The 18,983-nt window shown below is 42.2% G+C and overlaps 1 protein-coding gene across 8 annotated transcripts in view; it reads right to left on the bottom strand.

Moving 5' to 3' along the window:
- Nucleotides 1–18,314, bottom strand: part of LOC109678811 (quinone oxidoreductase-like protein 2) — a 31,353-nt gene extending 13,039 nt beyond the window's left edge. Inside the window, exons 1-10 of one of the 8 annotated variants that reach the window (XM_020154244.2) lie at nucleotides 18,164–18,314; nucleotides 14,723–14,969; nucleotides 14,520–14,628; nucleotides 12,214–12,310; nucleotides 11,055–11,113; nucleotides 10,465–10,530; nucleotides 9,648–9,757; nucleotides 8,529–8,610; nucleotides 3,656–3,837; nucleotides 1,405–1,633 (exon numbers count right to left, since the gene is read on the bottom strand). In XM_020154244.2, coding sequence (XP_020009833.2) covers nucleotides 1,405–1,633; nucleotides 3,656–3,837; nucleotides 8,529–8,610; nucleotides 9,648–9,757; nucleotides 10,465–10,530; nucleotides 11,055–11,113; nucleotides 12,214–12,310; nucleotides 14,520–14,628; nucleotides 14,723–14,961 — 1,173 coding nt within the window. In that variant the 5' untranslated portion in view covers nucleotides 14,962–14,969; nucleotides 18,164–18,314. Of the gene's footprint in view, nucleotides 1–1,404; nucleotides 1,634–3,655; nucleotides 3,838–8,528; nucleotides 8,611–9,647; nucleotides 9,758–10,464; nucleotides 10,531–11,054; nucleotides 11,114–12,213; nucleotides 12,311–14,519; nucleotides 14,629–14,722; nucleotides 14,970–18,163 lie in introns of those variants that run through there. The other 7 variants (XM_074047386.1, XM_074047387.1, XM_074047390.1 and 4 more) reach the window with 7 other exon arrangements.
- Nucleotides 18,315–18,983: the final 669 nt, after the last annotated feature.

Here is an 18,983-nt window from a genome sequence, read left to right as displayed (position 1 = left end):
TTAGTAATTAGAGTTAATTGTGTTTAAGAGGAGAGACCTCTAAATGATAGTCCACCTCTGGCCTGTTGTCATGGCTGAGCAGCACCAAACAACGCATCAATGCCGAAAGGAAAGGCGACATTCAAACTAACACTTGTTTCTACTCCACTCACACTGCCTAAATGTCCTCTTCCTCTACCAACAGGGATAGCCTCAGGCAAAGCAAACCTCAATATAAGTCATACAATGATAAAAGCCACCAGATGGGAAGGGGATCCAGAAATTATCTAAACTGATAGTTTTCAAGTATTTATGCCACAAAACCTTTTCTTAAATGAAAAAGTAAAAATATGCAGCCACTCAGGCCTCAGCAGAGAAGAGGTCCCTGAACCCAGCCAGTTCTAGTCTACACCTGCCCACCTCCCATCGACACCTAACGTATAACCTGAAAGCCACTAACAATGTCCCATCTGTGGACACTGAAAGTCAGCAAGGGGACGGAACTTCCACAAACCATAGCTGGAACTGGAATCTGAACAGTTTGTAACGGTCAGTCAGGTTCTCTTTATAAATGCACTATCTTCTTGACACACACCAAGAGGACATAAGCTGTTTGAAAAGAATGTGCCTTGTCACAGGAGCAAACACGAAAATGGAAGGCTGGTAATCAGTGAAGCCTGGCACTGACAGCTTAAGCCTCACTAATCTGCCTTTGAACAAAACACTGCCTCTATCTATGAATGACTAGAGCTACAAAAAACAGGTTTTAGAGCACTAAAACAAATTATGCCAGAAAAAACAAAGACTTTTCCGTGAATGGCTAACAGATTCTCATTTACAGCTATCTCACATGTGCATGTACACAATTACACTTTGTAGGAAGTTCAAGCCACGCTAATGAGACCATAGGGGAACGAAAAAGGGAGTGAAAAGCCAACACAATTAACTACAGTGACTAATGGATGAATTACAGTCTTATGATACCAGGCATGATTTATGTTCTGCACTCAGAACTCCAGCTTAGATCATCTGGTTGTACTTTGAAGTGTCTATATTTGAAAATCAAAGGTCAAGTCAAGTGTTTCCTTCTTAGGCTTATGTGTTGTGGAGTTCAAGGTTCATATCAACACGTGTAAATTATTTTCTAAAGTACCATAACTTTCTACTGTTTGAGATACTAGTCATGCAGACAAGGTCTCAAAATTCAGTTTTACACTGGGTCTAAGTTAACAGCTACACAACCCAGAAGACTGGCAGGAATCTTTTGACCCTGGTGCCTGGGAGACCCAATGATTCAGGTGTGGCATTTTCACCTCTTCAATCCCTAAAAGAAGGATGTATAGCACCCAGAGATAAACACACCAGCAGTTTGACAGAGATTGTTTCCTGGCCTTATTTGTACCCCATTCCTATGGCATGTCTCACCTCCTCCAGCTTGAACACCGCTCCAATGTGTGGCTGTATGCGTCCCTGCTGGCAGTACTGAAGTGCGGACGACATGCTCTTGGAGAAGACCGTAAAGTTCTCCTGTTTGTATTGACCAAAGTACAGCCCCATGGCAGAGATGTTCTTCAGTAGCAGCAGGTTGGAGGGCACAGATGCAATGCTTCCTCCAGCAAATCCCAACACCACAATCCTGCCCTCCCACGCCAGGCTGATGGTGAGAGGAGAAGGAAAGAAAACGCTAAGAACCACTGGATAGCTACAGTCATTAGGTTAAATGAACAAATAGAAAATAACGAGCACTGGCAAGGATATGGGGAAATTGAAATCTTTGTGCACTATTGGTGGGATTGTAAAATGATATGATTGCTATGGAAAATGGTCTGAAGTGTCCTCAAAAAATTAAAAATAGGTCCAGCAATTCTACTTCTGGTGTACATCCAAAAGTACTGAAAGCAGATTTTTGAAGAGGTATTTTGCACACTTATGCTCATAACAGCAACATTCATAACAGCCAAGAGGTGGAAACAAGCCATGTGCAGTTTGAACCCAGGGCTTTGCACTTGCTAGGCAGGTGCTCTACCACTTGAGCCATGCCTCCAGCCCAAGGCTGTCTGTTTAACTGCTCCAGTTATTTTGTGGAAGGACCTGAATATAAACAAATATCATTCTTTAGGCTGTACTTCAAAACAACTCAGTTTGGTCAGGCATGGTGATGCACACCAGTAATCCCAGCTACTTGGGAGGTAGAGATAGGAAGATCATGGTTGGAGGCTGTGGTAAAAGTGAAAAACCTTATCTAAAAAACAAATTAAAGCAAAAGGGGCTGGAGACCTGGCTCAAATCATACAGTACTGGCTCTGAATTCAAACCCCAGTGCTGCCAAAAAAAAAAAAAAGAAAAGGAAAAAAAGACAACTCAGTTTGAAGAATTTGAATTTAGCAGCAGGAATAAGACAAACATTGGAATTAAGAATCACTGCTTTACACAAAGACTGAATTTAGAGTTCCTGTAAGTCATGGTGCTTCTTTTGAAAATTTTGAATAATTTATAAAAATTCACAAATTTTCTAAACCCATTATGAGAAGTACCACAGAGGGCATGCTACTCAGTGAGTTACAAAAACAACTTTTGCACACATCTTTGCTAGAAAATATATGTATGTTTGTTTGGTGTTTGCTTTTTTGCTTCTCTTCTTCAGAAGGGAAATGAGAAGCTTTGTCAATACATGATTATCCAGAAAGCAAAAAGAGAAGCAGGAGAAGGGCGAGCCCACTTGGCCTGCACACTGCTTCCTTTGCTTCTCTAGCCACCATCCCAGGCACCGTGCAATGGTCATCAGACATACACACTGCCTGCCTCTCAGCTCAGGCGCCGCCGTACCACGATTCCTTCTGTTGTCAGCTGTGCATTCTGCTTCTGTTTTTCTCTTTTAAACTTAAACAAACTACAAAATAATGCTTGCCAGGATGACATGAGAAATGAAAACAGGCTGGACATGCTCGTAATCTCAGCACCTGGAAGGCTGAGGCAGGAGGATTGCCAAGTTTGAAGCTGGTCTCAACTACATAGCAAGTTCCAAAGCTGACATGGGCTACATAACAACACCTCATTTCGGAAAGGAAGGAAAGAGAAAGGAGGGAAGGAGGAAGAATAATTGAGAGGGAAGAAGGAAACCAATATTCTCAGAGAATTCTAAGATCCCTGGTTAAAAGTACAATGAATCCCACTAAATCTCCTGTGGTACATTTTTTAACAAAACAAACTAAGGCAACACAATGCTATCTGCTTCACAAACCAGTAAGATCAGAAGAGCTTATACCTTGGTGCACAGTGAACTAGGGAAGGGAGAACTGCCACCCCAGTAATTCTAACATCTGAACGATAATCTCCTTAAGAATCCCCCATATCCATGTAGATAAAGTAGTTAGTAGGGGCCAGCATAGCTGAATTTAACACATGTACAATTTTTAAAGCACTTGACATTGCCAACTAGAGAGTCTGCAGTCATTTTTTGGATATTTTCCAGTGGGTGTTTTGTTTTTGCTATATTTAAGCATTTCCTGATTTTCTCTGCTTCTATTCCTTGTCATCCACCCACTCGGCTGTTCTCGTCCATGTTGATGCCTACAGGAGCATTGAACAGCAAAGGCAAGAGAGAAGCAAGGCCAGAGGAAGACAGAGGTACAGAAAGGTTCAGCAGAGCCCCAGCTGCACAGACCACTGCACACACCTGCGGAGAGCCTCCAGGAAAATATCTCCTCCCACCATGTCGATGGCCACGTTCACCCCACTCCTGCCCACCAGCTCCTTCACCGCCTCCTTCAGGCTGCCCTGACTGTAGTTCACACTGAACTGTGCGCCCCTCTGCATCGCCAGCTTGCACTTCTCATCACTTCCAGTTGCAGCTATTACCTGCATGAAGAACACAAGGTTTCTGATGGTCCAAAACATGTTCTAAGAGGGGAGCCACCCTGCCTACCTAAATGCCAGCCAAAATTCTTGATTTTCCTGCCCAAGTATGAGCCTTGATCCCAACACAAACACCATCCCAGTGGCCCCTCCCGGCCCCACTGGACCTGAGGATGACCACATTTCTAGGAATCCTGGAACTCCAACAGGTCTCCTCAAGAGATACTCTGAAAGTTTCTGCCAAGTACAAATAAAAACCACCATTTACTAAGCCAGATACCAGGTTCAAGTCAAGAAAGCAAGATACAGTAGAGCAATGGAAGGACACAGGTGCAAACAAGAGATATCTAATCTCAGTCTAGATCAGGAAAGGTTTCCCAGAAGATAAAATTTGATGCAGTGGAAACATCTTGAAGTCAGATAGGCCATGGTTCAAATACTGGCTCTGCCACTTAACTTCCAATGCTATCTTAGGCAAATTACTTAGTAAGAACTAGTACATTGTGTCACTATTTCCAGGCACTATTCTGTTTTACATATATTAGTGACTCATTTAGTCATAATATCCCAATGAAATACACTCTAGTATTATCTCATATTATAGATGAGGAAACTGAAGTGAAAGAAGTTAAGTAACTTATCCAAGGAAGGTCACACAGCTAACAGGAGGCAGAGCTGAGATCCATACCCATCCATCCATCTCCAGAGTTCATGCATTTGACCGTGTACTGCCTGACAGCTTTTCTAGGTCTCAAGTACCTCATTGGTAAAACTGACTTACTTCAAAATTAAATGGAACACTGTAAATCATTTGGAAAACAAAGAGTTAGGTAAATTGTTATCTATTGTTACACATATGTAAGCATTTATTCTATTTAAACATCAGAAGAACATTACTGTGGAAGTTTAATTACTTCCATTCTATAAGGAAAGGCAGATGGAGACTCAGCGAAGTCAAGGACATCCAGGTACCAGGTAGTAGAACAACTATTCAAACCCAGTGCTGCCTGACTCCAAAGCCCATGTTTTTCTAACTCATCATCCTGGAATAAAATTGTGTCTAAGGCCCAACGCAGATGGCATAGATGCTTGCAAGCCACCTGCAGGGAAGTCCACAAAAGCTGCAGACACTCAAGCATCACCTAAAGGTGCCTCATCAGTGAGCAACACCCTCTACCCACACATTTTGGCTGAAGGTGATGCTTAGAACTTGCACTGAAACATCCCAAGAAAACTGGTGCCCTTAAAGGGTTCCAAACTCATCCATTGCTATTTGAAACTGAAAGCTCCTCTCCAATGCTCCCTGCAGGTCCCTCAAAATAATACCAATCACTATTCACACAAAAGGCCGCAGTGGACAGACACTAGTCGAGGGTCAGTCTTCATCCCGATATTCTCACTATGTCTCACAGGGACCTGCAATGAAACACTCTCTCTTGGTGCCTCACTTTCTTGATCTGTGAAATAGGGACAATAACACTTCTGTTACCCATCTCCCAAGGGTTGGGTGAGGGTCAAGGGTAAGATAATTGCTATGGAGGCAGTTTGGAAGCAGTCTGAAATGCTGGGGATGGAAAGTACAATCAAAATGACCTGTTTTGAATAGGTGGCATGGTAACGTTATTTTTAACTTAGATTTTTGTTTACTTCTATTTAAAACCATTTTTGCTATGGAAGAACTGTTATAAATATTTTCCATATATTAATTACTCATTTAAGTAGCTCAGATTAGTTTACTATCTGAATTGAAGCAAAATTTCTATTTCATCTCTGAGAACTATTTAAAACAAATGGTACAACTGTACATTTCCAGAAATGTTATGGTGTCAGTGGCTTAGACAATGAAAGCAATTATGCTCTTTCTAAGAAGAGCTTAAAAGCCCCCCCATTTAACATGAAACGTGTTTGTGTTCCATGTCTCCCAGGACCTAAGATTGCCCTCAGAACTCACATGTCCTTTCCAAAAGGAGCCTACAGTAGAAAAGGAAATTCCAGGCCAATCCAAGTATCTCCAACATCCGTTTGCTATCTCAACATCCCAATCATATGCTGTACAGGAACCGTGCTTTCAATGTGTCCAAAACTGAACTCACCATTTCCTTCTGTGTTCTTGATCTCAATAAATGGGATTTTCATAAGCTAACCTGGTTTTCTCCTCTCTACTCAATATCTAATAATAACAGGATTAGCTTTTTAAGAGATTCTTACTGACATGTCACAATCTCTAACAGGTGCATTGTATGTGTGATCTCAATAGCCTCAAACAACTCTCTATAAAAAAAAAAAGCACTATTTTATGAATGAGGAAATAGAGGGGGAATTAGAATGTGAACCTGTATCAGGCTACCTTTAGAGTCTTTGTTCTTTTGACTAACCACCAAAGTCTCTATTTTTTTCTACTTCAGAATCTCCCAATTCATGACCTCCACTGCCTTGGTTCAGGTGTCATAATCTCTGGCTTGGACAATTCCAAGAGCCTTCTCTACTGCTTCCATTACCTCTGCCCTTCCCCTATCCCTCCATCTCATGGGCTACCAGAGTGAATTTTTTAAAATGCGAAGATGATGCTAGGCATGGTGGCACACAACTGTTAAACCAGCATTTGGAAGGTGCTGGTGGGAGGATCCAGAGTTCAAGGTTAGTCTAGGGCACTTAGTGAGACCCTGTCTCAAAAAAGCAAAGATGAATAGTAGGGGATGAGGATGGGGGTGGGGAGAAGGGTAAGGAGGAGTAATAGAGGGGAATAAACTGATTAAAGTGCAATATATTTACAGGTGAGATACTGTGGTGAAACCCCTTTGAACAATGAATATATAGTCAAAAAATGAAGGACAGGAATATAAAACAGGTCCTGTTGGAGAAGGATAATACTGTGAAGGGGAGGGGAATTAAGAGGGTAAAGAAGGATAAATATGGTCAATGTGTTTTATGACTTATTTGAAAATAGAACAATGAAGCCTGTTGAAATCATTTTTTGTAGGGGGAGGGGGATGAGGGAGAATGATGGAGGGGATGAACCAACTAAGGTATATTGTAAGTATATATGGAAATGTCACAGTGAAATCCCCTACACAACTAATATATGCTAAAAAAAAGTTTTTAAAAAGCAAAGATGATCATGTCATCTCCCACTTAAAATTCTCAATAGCCCCTAAGAATCTGCAATAAGCATTCAAATTTTGACCTTATAGCTTCCTGCTTCACTAGAGCACCTTTCACTATCCCCCACAAGTCCTTTGTTCCAGAGATTCCATTTGCAATTCCCTGAATACTAGTTCCTATTTTTTGGTGTTCTAACATGTCCTCCACTACTAAAATGCCCTTTGCCTCCCTTTACCCTGTTTCAATTACCAGTCCCTCGAAGTCATCCTAAATGTCTCTCTTCTCCAATACCCACAGCCTTAAAGAGAAATCCTTGTGCAGACATGATTCATTTTTTTCATTCATTCATTTATTCATTCACTAGTTCTTTCATTCAAGAAATAGTTCTTGAGTGCCTACTATGCTCCAGGCACCATACTAGATGCCAGAACTACAGTGGTGAAACACACAGACCTTTTCCCTGCCTCCATGGAGATTACAGTCCAGTAGGAGGGAGACATTACTCTAATAATGACATAAATAAAGGAGTAACCAAAAAAGAATGATAGACAACAATATGGAAATACATAGCATCTGTGCAGGTAGAAGACACAACGATACGTAGTGAAAGCTGTTGAATAATAGAGGGTAGGAGGAAAGGGTGAGGGAGAGTAACAGAGGAGGTTGAACTGACCAAAGTACAATATAGTCACAGCTGAACTACATCGAGAAACCCTTTTGAACACTGACTTTGGAATGAAAAATGAAGGACAAGACTGTAAAATAGGTCCTATGGGTGGGTGTGGGTATTTGTGGAGCAGGGAGGGTGACTGGAGAACATGAAGGAGAGTGAATATGGTTGATGTGCTCCTGTACACATATATGAAATAGATTATTGAAACCTCCTGCAATTGTTATAGGTGGAGTGGAGAGGAGGATGAGGGGGAGAGATGACGGGGAAGAACCTAACCAATGTATAATGTAAGCATTTCAGAAATGAAACAATGGATCCCCCCTGTAAAATTAATGTATGCTAATAAAAATGAAAAAAAGGAATAACCTCATGATGAAGTGTGTACTAAGAAACAGAAAGATAGAGTGTTATGAAATCATATATAAATAGTGGGAGGACTGAAGACATGGTTCAAGTAGTAGAGTACCTGCCTGGCAAATACTAGGCCCTGAGTACCACCTACCATGATGATAGCTGATAGAAAGATAGATAGATAGATGATGGATGGATAGATAGACAGACAGATAGGTAGTGGGGAGAGGAGACTGACCTAGCCTAAGGACAAAGAAAACTTCTCTGAAAAAGAGACATATGAGCTTAAATCTGAATCTCAGGGGAAGACCCATTCAGAGCACTATGGGTAGAAAAAAGAGCATCTGCAGAGGCCATGGGTGAGAAGCACTGCCAGGTGCTAGTAACTGAAGGGACAGTGATATATTATTAAGTCATCTCCTAGTCTGTAAACAAACAGATGGCAAGACCCTACACTAGGTTACTATATATCCCCAGTGCCCTGCACAGGGTTTTTAATAAGTGAATGAACAAATTCCATGTCTGAAAACTGGAGGTATTTTTAACAGAGACTCTAACATGCAAATACCTTGGCCTGAAGAACATTTGTTGCCACATCTATCACTGCAAGTCCTGTGGCTCCAGCCGCTGCTGTCACTAAAACAGTTTCTCTGTGACAGAGAAAGAAGACTGTCACTTCCTGCAAAAACCTTCAAACCTCACCCAACAACGTGATGCAGGAACATGTTAGAACTAGAACACACGAAAGCAAGAATGTTAGAGATTGTTTTGTTCCAACCTTCATGAAAATCCCTCTCCAGCCTTGAGGGATGGGGTGTGTACGTAGCTTCTGGGTCAGTGCTAATTTGGTCCAGTTTTGAAGACTTCCCAGAACAAAGATCCCTTAATCTCTCTAGGTAGACTCTCCCTCATGGCAGTGGCAACTGTTTCTTTGAGAAATCACCCCAACTTATGCTTCAGAAATTTTGTCTTAAAATCATTCTCATACTAAACACTGACTAATTTAGAAGGTAGTGTCTCATAATGGCCACCACTCAGCTAAACCTACCAGTTGGAAACAATTCTGAGTGCTGGAACACCCAACCAAACCTCAAAGAAACAAATACCACGGGCTCCATTAAACTCATATAAAACAAGTTTAAATAAACCAACTGTCAGCTGGGCATGATGACACACACCTGTAATCTCAGCACTCAGGTGGCTGAGGCATGAAGATTGTGAGTTTGAAGCCACAGTTTGGGCTATGAAGTGAGTTTCAGGCCAACCTTGACTATATAGCAAGGCCCTGTCCCCAAAAAATAAAATAAAATAAAAATAAACGAACTCTCTAAACTTTAAGGGTTTCTATGAAGTGATTCCCAAAGTGGTCAGGACTTAGAGAACTATTTTTCCAAATTCATTTTGGCCAAGTTCACAGTCTACCATTGCCAGACAAAAGAATGCCCCCACAGTTATCAGACACCAGTCTCAAGTGATTACCTCCTTTTGGCTTTTCCCTCAGCCAAAATGAACAGGGACTGAAGAGAAGGGGAAGAGGAAGGGAAAGAGAAGGGGAAGAGGAAGGGAAAGAGAAGGGGAGAGGGAAGGGGAAGGGAAGGGAAAGGAAGGGATAGTAAAAGTCTTCTTGGGCATGCCTAATGTCAAAGAAGGGAACCATCTAGCCTTCTGCCACTTTCATAGTCCTTACCCAGGCTGGGTATGGGCCCGATGCTCCAGAGCCAAAATAGCTGTGCCATAAGATATAGGTAAGGTAGCAGCTTCTCTTAGAGAGACCTTTTCTGGAACCTGCCACAGGTTCTATAAAAAGAGAACAGTGAGTTAGGTATTAACAATATGTGCTTGGTTGCAAAGGCTGCTCAATAAATATTGTGATTTGATTCAAGGGTGACTAATTTGAATGGAAACCCAAGACCAAAAAACCCATGACAGAGTTCAGGATTGGGGTGCATCTAACTTCAAAACCCTAAAAGTAACCAATTTATGAAGACTAGACCACAGATCACAGTATTGAAACAGGTAAACTGTATGGTATATAAAGTTTACCCCAATAAATGTGAAGAAGGGGGAGGAGGGGATCTGTATAATGTACACCACTAGGGAACACCATTCACATCCTGCTCAACCATACAGGCTCAACAGCCACCCTGGCTGACTCCATTTTTAAGCCTATCTCTTTCATAACATCCAGTTCAATGCACCAAGCCAGTTTTTCTATGAAAACTACCTATGGTCCAATTTGACAGCCAGCCAGTTGCTCAAGCACTACAAAAACAAAATGCCCCTTTTCATTAACACACTTTACACAAACAAAGTTCTATGAGAGGATTGTCACACCAGTAAAGAGAAATGGGTTAGCATTTGAATGAAAATAACTTCTTGGCTGAGAAGAAAGATATGACCAAACAAATGCAAAGAAAAGTGAAGAGAGGGAAGAATGAGGTAGGAATTACAGAAAACAAAAGAGAAAAAAAGTCTATAAACATTGATGATGAGAGGTAGGGTACCTTCTGGTCAGTGATGCATTCTTCAGCCATCCCATGTAAGATACTCACACCAATAACACAATCTCCCTAAAGGGAAAATAGTATTATAGATATGTTCACATGCATGGCCTTGCATTCATTTCTTCCTGAATTAATCAAAGAATGAAAGAAAAAATACAGCTCTGATCCCATAAGACACAGGTTGGCCTCAATATCTGTTCAGAGTTAATGGTTAATAAATAAAACAGCAATTCTCTCAGTCTCAGCACATTTTAGACAACAGTGGGGTAAAGTATGGAAAAAGGTTGATAGGAGTTAGAATCTCAGTGTTAGTTTCTTTCATATAAACCTGGGTCTTGAGAATTCTTTATCCTCTTAGTTATGAAGGACTGAAGTGCTGCCTTTTAGTCACAACAAAGAGCTTTATGAAGCTAGAAGCCCACCAGATTCCTTCCCCAAATTCAGAATTAATTTCTTCCCCTTCCATCTCAGATTCCTCTGGGTGTCTGCAGGCAAAGACCTTGAGAAGCAAGACTTTCAGGGTACAAATGAGGTTAACACATTCCTCATAGCTATTCACACACTGATTCCCCACATTTCAACTAGTTTACCTCTTTCACTGTGTTGACATCTGCACCTGTCTCCAGTACTGTCCCAGAAAACTCCATTCCTAAAACGTTGTTTAAAGATTAGGTTGTCTGTAAAGCCTAGCACACAGAGATAAGAAAACCCAGATCAACAGGCCATCTCATTAGCTGCTGGAAGCTGGTGAGGTCTAAGTATCACCACTCAGCATAGGCAGAGGGGTAAAGTGTTGTACCCAGAACAATGGAGAGTAAGCATAAGACTTCACAATCGCAGTCTACAAGGCTATGGCAGTCCCAGTCTTTACCTTGACACAAATGATCATTTCAAGAATGTACAAAAGCACAGAGAACCACAGATGCACAGGTACTTTTGACTTTGATCACTGGGGCTGTAGACTCCTACAGAACCCCAAATATGATAGCCCCCCTCTGCTATGAGGGCCTCAAGGATATGAACTGTGTGTCTTCAGACAGTACTTGACTCAACTGGATGAATTTCTTCTTCCTACTCTGAAATTTCTGAATTTAATGATCACCAGTTCCTACATGAGCTGCCAGAGAAATAACTCAGTATGTGACATCTTCTCCCTCTTCAGCATTTTCTCAAATACAAACAGAAGGAAATAGTTCCAACTGTTAAGACACAACCAAAGCTGGATGTGGTGGTTCATACTTGTAATCCCAGCTACTTGGGAGGCAGAGATAGGAGGATCATGGCCCAAGGCCAGTCTGGGCAAAAGTGTGAGACCCTATCTAAAAAACAAACTAAAAGCAAAAGGACTGTGGATGTGGCTCAAGTGGTAGAGCACTTGCCTAGCAAGCACAAGGCCCTGAGTTCAAGTCCCAGGACTAACAAGAAGCGATTCCGATAAACAGAATTCTGGTGGACATAATGATGTGTGAATATTCATTTACTCGTTTTTAAAGTATTTACTGAGGATCTTCTATGAGCCAGGTACAATGTTAAACTGGCAGTTACAATGGTGAATAAGAGAAGCATGGAAACTACTCTGAGGGACTCACAATCCAGGGATTCTTATTAACAATGATGCTGACATATCTCATAAAAAACTCATTGATGGCAGGTAAAACCCATCAGAGCACTGTCTGGCAGGATGCACGCGATTCCAAACATTCTCAGGATGGTTTTTTCCTGAAGCAGCCACTGGTGCCCCATACTCACCAGGTGTGAAAGGAAGATGGGGCCTTTCCTGATATTGACCACGGCAGACCAAAATATCAGCAAAGTTAATGCCACAAAAATGAACATCAACTCTGACCTGTAAAGGAAACAGAGCAGCAAAAAGGAATGGTACACATCCTGGAGCCAAAGTTCATTCAGTTATTCAAGATTTCCCGAATCAGTGACAACAATATGTGAGGTACTGAACAAAGAGCCATAATACAACCATAAGGCAAAATGGGCAGTTCTGTTTAGTGGAGCTAAAAGGCTAGTAGAAAAGACAGACATTAACCAAATAATAATGAAGCCAAATGTGTTAAATTATAACTTCACATAAAGTACTGAAGATAGGAATAAATGGTGGTGAGATAACTGTGCAAAATGGGGGAGAGAGGAGAGCTTGACACAGCAATGTCATGTGCAAAAGCCCTGCATCAGGGACAAAAGAAAAAAAGAAAAACCAGTGAGCCTAAAATACAACAGATGGAGGGAGACAGGACCACACTTCACAAGGGTTTAGGTCTATATTAGGATAGTGGCCTTCATATTAGGAAAAATGGGAAGCCATTGAAGGGTTCTAAATGGAATGGTTTCTGTTAGGAATCTGGAATCCTGGAGGCCAGGTTCTGTGCTCAAGGCAAAGCCAGCCCTGAGGCAGAACCTCAGTGGTGTGGACAGTAGTTTCTCTATGCCAGTGAGTTTCAGAAAGTGGTCCCAGACCACCAGAATCAGTATCACCTGGGAACCTTTTAGAAATTTAAATTCTCAGGCCCTACCACAGGCCTGCTGAAACTCAAGAGGCAAAGCCCAAGCGATCTGTTTTAACAAACCCACATGATTCTGATGCACGCTGAGGAGCTACTGTGCTAGATGACACATCTCAACAGGGGTTAGAATCACACAGAAAATGATGGCTGGGCACCAAAACAGATATTTTTTTTTGCTTGTTTAAATTTAGTACAGAGGTGGCCATATTGGTGTGAAGACATTTTTATCTACAAAATTCACTCATTCCACGATTTTTTTAAGCATCTGCCACATACCAGGACCCATTTCAAACCACAGGGATTTAATGTTGAATAAAAATAACATAATTGCAGCTCTCATGAGCTAATTCCTTACAATGCAAAATCTGGAGAAATAATAGAACCAAGGAGGCCAGCCTTCAGCCTGTGCACATTGGGTACAGGACACATTAGTTACTGACAAGCATACCACACATGGGTCCTCAAGCCACTCCACCTTGATTAAAAATGACTCAGTCGGGAGGTGGTGCACACCTGTAATCCCAGCACTCAGGAGGCTGAGCAGGAGGATAGAGAGTTCAGAGCCAGCCTAGATTACATAGGGAGACCTTGTCTCAAAAACCACCAAATAATAACAATAAAGAATGACTCAAGGATGATTTATCTCAGCGTGTGAATCCTAGGCTGCCATCAGGTGTTCATCCAAATCATCCATTTTAGCTACAGGCTCCACTTGCCTGACACTGTAAGTGATATTTCAGGGCTGCCAGCTGCATTTCTCCCTCTCACCAGTGGTTACACACACACACACACACATATACACACACACACACACACACACACACATACACACACACACACACACATACACACACACACATACACACACACACACATACATATACACACACACACATACACACACACACACACACACACACACACACACACACACACACGGGGGCTCACTGCCTGCTTCATTCTGCTGCAGGTTTTCTCTCTGCACACCAGGTGACACTGTGTCACCAGAGGCCAAAGTGATTTCCACATTTCTGCACTCAGTCCTAAACTACTAAACTAATCCCATCCCAAATCACTGCAGAACACCAGTCGGGGCACAGGGCACGTATTCATTCACAAAGTAAAGGTAAAGGTGGGTCCAGGGCTGGTTTAAGGGACACGGAAAGGCACATAATCTGACACTAACTGAAGAGGAATAAGGCAAAGGGTAAGGGTCCATTTATCCGTATTAAATCAACAATTTCCAGGTACTTATGCAAAACTGTGTGCAAATCAGAATTCTCTGTTTCTAAGGCAACAGCTCTGGGGCTTTCAGAAAGAGGCCTCGCCATGTGTTTGGGGGAACACTTCACGAAGCACTTCTGACCCTCTGTGAACTTGAAAGGGCTTCGACCCGCACCGGCCCAGCCCCCAGCAGTGCTGGGGTCTCGCGGTCGCCCCCTATCTTGGGAACTGGGAACTTGATTCAGGCCGGAAGCCTGCGATGTGCGGCGGAGAGAAGCGGAAGGTCATCGGGTGTCGAAGGATCCCTCACCCTACCTCGTGAGGCTGGACAGCGCGGGAGGCCACCTCTTCGATGGCCAGGGGCTGCTTCAGCGTGGTGCAAAGCGCGGCTCGGTAGTGCCGGCCGCAACCCTGCCCGGGCCTCCTGCAACAGAGAACAAGGGAGGGTTGGCACCGGCCCTGGTTCAAGGCGTACCCCGGGTCACCCTGTGGGACTCAGGGAGGACTCGGAGTTGCACCTGCATAGCCACGACCGAGGGAGCCACCGCGTGCACACCAGCGCCGCCATGGCCAGCCGTACAAGTCGCGAGAGGGAGGGGCCAGCGCATGGCAGGAAGAACGGGACAGCAGGGGCCACGCCCGCGGCAGAGCGGAAAGGCGGCCGAGGGACTGCCCAGCTCCACCCACAGTGCGCCCTGCGCCTCCGACCAGAGCCTGGAGTGTCTGATCCCGTGCTGTCGCAGTCCTCCCTGCGCATGGGGTCCGCTGGAGGGGAAAAAGAAAAAAAAATCAGTGGAAGGATTAGATTACCCGAAGGTTAATCTTCGTTGGCATTTTTGTAGCAAATTTGGGAGGCTCTTAAAATACCATTTGATAACATTTAAATACCCATCTGGGGTCCTCTGTAAGGAAGAAATCCTAAATGCGTAGGTGAATGCTTTGATCTCTGCATTTGAACACCTTGCTGGAGTTCTAGTCTTCCTGCTTATGTTCTCACACAGAATCAATTACACTAAAACTGCAGGTTGCTAATCATCTGATATTCACCGATCCTACCCAAACCTAGAGGACTTCCCAAGTAAAGTCAACTCAAGAGCTGTGGTCTTCATGTTCCAAATGCCTCTATTGACGGTAGCACTTAGTAGATATTCAATAAATGTTGATTCGATGACCACATAATTTGTAGGTGAACAGGCACGCTCTGGAAGAACTAAAAGCATAAAAGGATTATCTGTGAAACACTATAAAACTGGCAGACGCTGTTACAACAGTAACTAAATATTTATATACTAGGAGTATATGATAGGTCCAAATTAGGCTGGAAAGAATGTGTCGCACAGGTAGCATTTACAGACACGTGGTCAAAGAGCATAAGTCACAGGCTCAAAGCCCAGCTCTACCACCTGTTTGTGTGACTTTGGCATTGATACTTGATGGCTCTTGGCCTCAGTTAACTCTTCTGTGAAGAGAAGGAATTGAACAGTTACGAACAGAAGTGGCATAAAGAGGGAAAAGGAGAGCAAAAATGAAGTGGAAACGAACTTCCAAGATTACAGCCTAGAGCAAGGCACCGGTGGCTCAGGCCTGTAATCCTAGCTATTAAGGAGGCAGAGATCAGGAGGATCATGGTTTGAAGCCAACAAAGAGCTGGCTCAAATAGATCAGGAGACCCTATCTTGAAAATACCCAATACAAAAAAGGGCTGACTGAGTGGCTCAATTGGACTAGCGCCTGCCTACCAAGAGTGAGGACCTGAGTTCAAATCACAGTACCACCAGAAAAAAAAAGGGTTTTGGCCTAGAGGATGGGGTAGGGAAGGATCTAAGAACAAGTACCAATGATGTTACTTATTGTAATAGCACTCAAGGAGAATATGAGAAGTCATTTCAGCCTCTCCCCCACCCATACACACCTGCACACGCACACACACACACACACACACACACACACACACACAGGAGAAAACTGACTAGAAGGTGAGAAGGTGAACTTGTTCAAGGTACAGTGTATACATGTATGGAATTATCACAATGATCCCTTCGTATTTTTAATCTACGGTAATTTGAAGATAAAATTTAAAAATTAAAAAAGAAAAAACTGTTTCCACTGAGACATGAAAGCACTGTGTAAGTTGTTAATTATTAAGCACTGAGGCTTAAAAGGCTGGAGGTGTAGCTTAGGTAAAGAGAGGTGGCCTAGCATGCTGGAGGTCCTGGGTTCAATTCCCAGCACCAAAACAGAAAAGAAAAGAAAGAAAGAAGGAATAATGGAGAAACAGGAACACTGCCACAATCAAAATGAACAACCTCGGGATGGAGTGTAGCATAATGGCAGAACACTTGCCTAACATGTGGGGGGGGGGGCTTCAGTTTGATCTCCAACACTGAAGAAAATAAATAAATAAAAATCTGGTTGGCAAAAACAGTGAGCAACAAAAAATCTCAAATTTAAGAAGCATGAAACCAGGATTGACTATTCTGCATATGAAATGAGTTGTTATATGTGGAAAATGTTTTGCAAAATATTTAAATATATTAATATCTCATAAACAAGATATAAAGGAAGAATTTTTCAGTTGAGCTCCTTGAAAACTGCATCCATTTCTTAATCTCCTTTATGTTTACAGTATTTGCTTAGTATCTGACACTTTTAGGCATTTAATAGATATTTATCTACTGAGTTGTTGAATGAGCACTCAGTTATCTAGTATTAACTTTCCACATAATTGGAGTATCTTTAAGCATCAAGTCCTTTATTTCTAATTAAATGCTTTTATAGAAAATTTTTCTATTATAGTTTTCATAATATACTTGTCATTCTCGGGGAATATGAAAATCAATGAGTGGAGAAGTCTATCAATTCTGCATTGTACGTTTATGAAAATATCTGAAGAAAATAGTAAAAATGCTTTAAGAAGAATCTTGAAGGGAAATGAAGGTATTTTAGGTAACTGAGGTGATTGAAGCACTTAAATGCAAAATAACTTCACATTTCCAAAGAGCAGTCAGAGGTAAGTAGCAAGGCGTTTGATAGTAGTTGCTATAGTAGCAAAAGAAATATTTAGCCTATCCACAAAAATGCTGCCACCACACCTTACTGTCTATTTTTGGTTATTGTTTCTGGTCTTGTTTTACTTGGGGGGTGAGGTAGAAAAAGGGGACAGGATGAATAAAATTTGAGTTCTGGGGAGATTAAGATCAACCAGCTAAATCTGAACTGATCAGTCCTCTGGGGTTTAAAAGAAAAAAAAGCAAAACAACAAAAGGATCGATAGCTGCCCTGCAAATCAGCTTAAAGGCTCATTAGAAAGTAAAAGAGTAACAGATGACTCTTCCTCTGGTACAACTCACATGAAGAGATAATATTTAACATCCAGAAACTGCCAGAGGGCTGAGGGTGGAGAAGAAATCCAAAATTGAATACACAAACAGCTCTGTTTTCACAGAATAATAGACAATATATAAACAATATAAGCACCATACAGGACTATGCTAAGAATGTAAGTATCTTCCACAGTAAAGGTATGTTATCCAATTAATTCTCATCTCCTGGAGAAAAGAGGCTGTCTCTGTAGCCTCTGAATTTACCTCCATGAGGTGCTCAGTGAACTTTAGGAAGGTAAAAGCAAGTAGTCCTGCCAGCTGTGTGAGGAAGGTGCCAGCACAGCATACCTACCCACAAATCCAAAAAGTTTTAAAGGTTCTTGCCCCCACTTCCTTACCTGCCATCACAGCCACTGTACATAATTTCACCTTCTTTTGGTCTAGTTCAGAATTGCCATTATAGTTACAAATTCTTATCTTCTGCCACCACGCTGTCTTCCAAAGCTCTCGACTGGTAGGAATAGTTTGCCTCATCAGCACTCACTAGGTTACTCTTTCTGATTATTACACTTGGGGTTGGCGTTTGTCACCTGCAGAGATATGTTTTAGCCACTGATCAATGTAATTCATACTGACCTTCTCCTTGATTCCAGGAGCTGTGTAAGATTTGCTATGTAAGTTGTTTGCTCCAACCCTCATAGCATCGTAGAATTTTTGACCTGGGCTGGATCTTCAAGATAATCCAATTGAACTGCTTCATTTATAAGCAACAGAGGCTCAGGAAGGGAGAGAGACTGGCCCAAAGTCACACTGCTGGATGGTGGCAGGAGCAGCATTAGGATCTTATTTTGCTGATTTCCTGTCCGGTGTTCTTTCTACTGTTCTCATTGGATCACACTCCTCAATAAGGAACACAATGGTAACAATGCTTCCCATTTTCACAGTGCTTCATGGGTTTCAAATCACTGTCACCTCAAATGACTCATCCCGCTAATGGTACAAATAATACGCATTAGCATTACAACTGGCACTTACTGGTTACTTACAACAAACCAGTACCTGATTGGTTTTGCATGGTTTCGTTAATCCTCACAATCGTCCTAAGACTAGGACCGTTTTTTTTTTCACTCTTTTATAGATCAGGAATGTAGGCTGAAGGAGGTTAAGTAACTTGCCCAAGGCCACACAGCTAGGAAATGGAGAGATTTAACATCATCCTAATTGCCTTGTGCCAGAGCCCTTCTAACAGGCTCTGGCCGCCCACCGTGCTTCCCTCACAAATGCCCTGGGAGCAGACAAAGAAGACATTATGCAGTACATTTTAAAGCCATGCTTTGCTGGTAGTTTTAAGCTTAATTTTATAGGAATTTTATAGTCACTCAGGTCTAGAAAAATAGATTAATTCCCTGAAGGAAAGAATGAAGAGCCAGCAGCCTCCAGGGATGCCTGCAGTGAA

This window comes from Castor canadensis, chromosome 11 (assembly GCF_047511655.1).
Source record: "Castor canadensis chromosome 11, mCasCan1.hap1v2, whole genome shotgun sequence".
In the NCBI taxonomy this organism is placed as follows: domain Eukaryota; kingdom Metazoa; phylum Chordata; class Mammalia; order Rodentia; family Castoridae; genus Castor; species Castor canadensis.
Note: the sequence above shows the minus strand (reverse complement) of the source record. Positions and strands in the feature narration are given on the sequence as shown.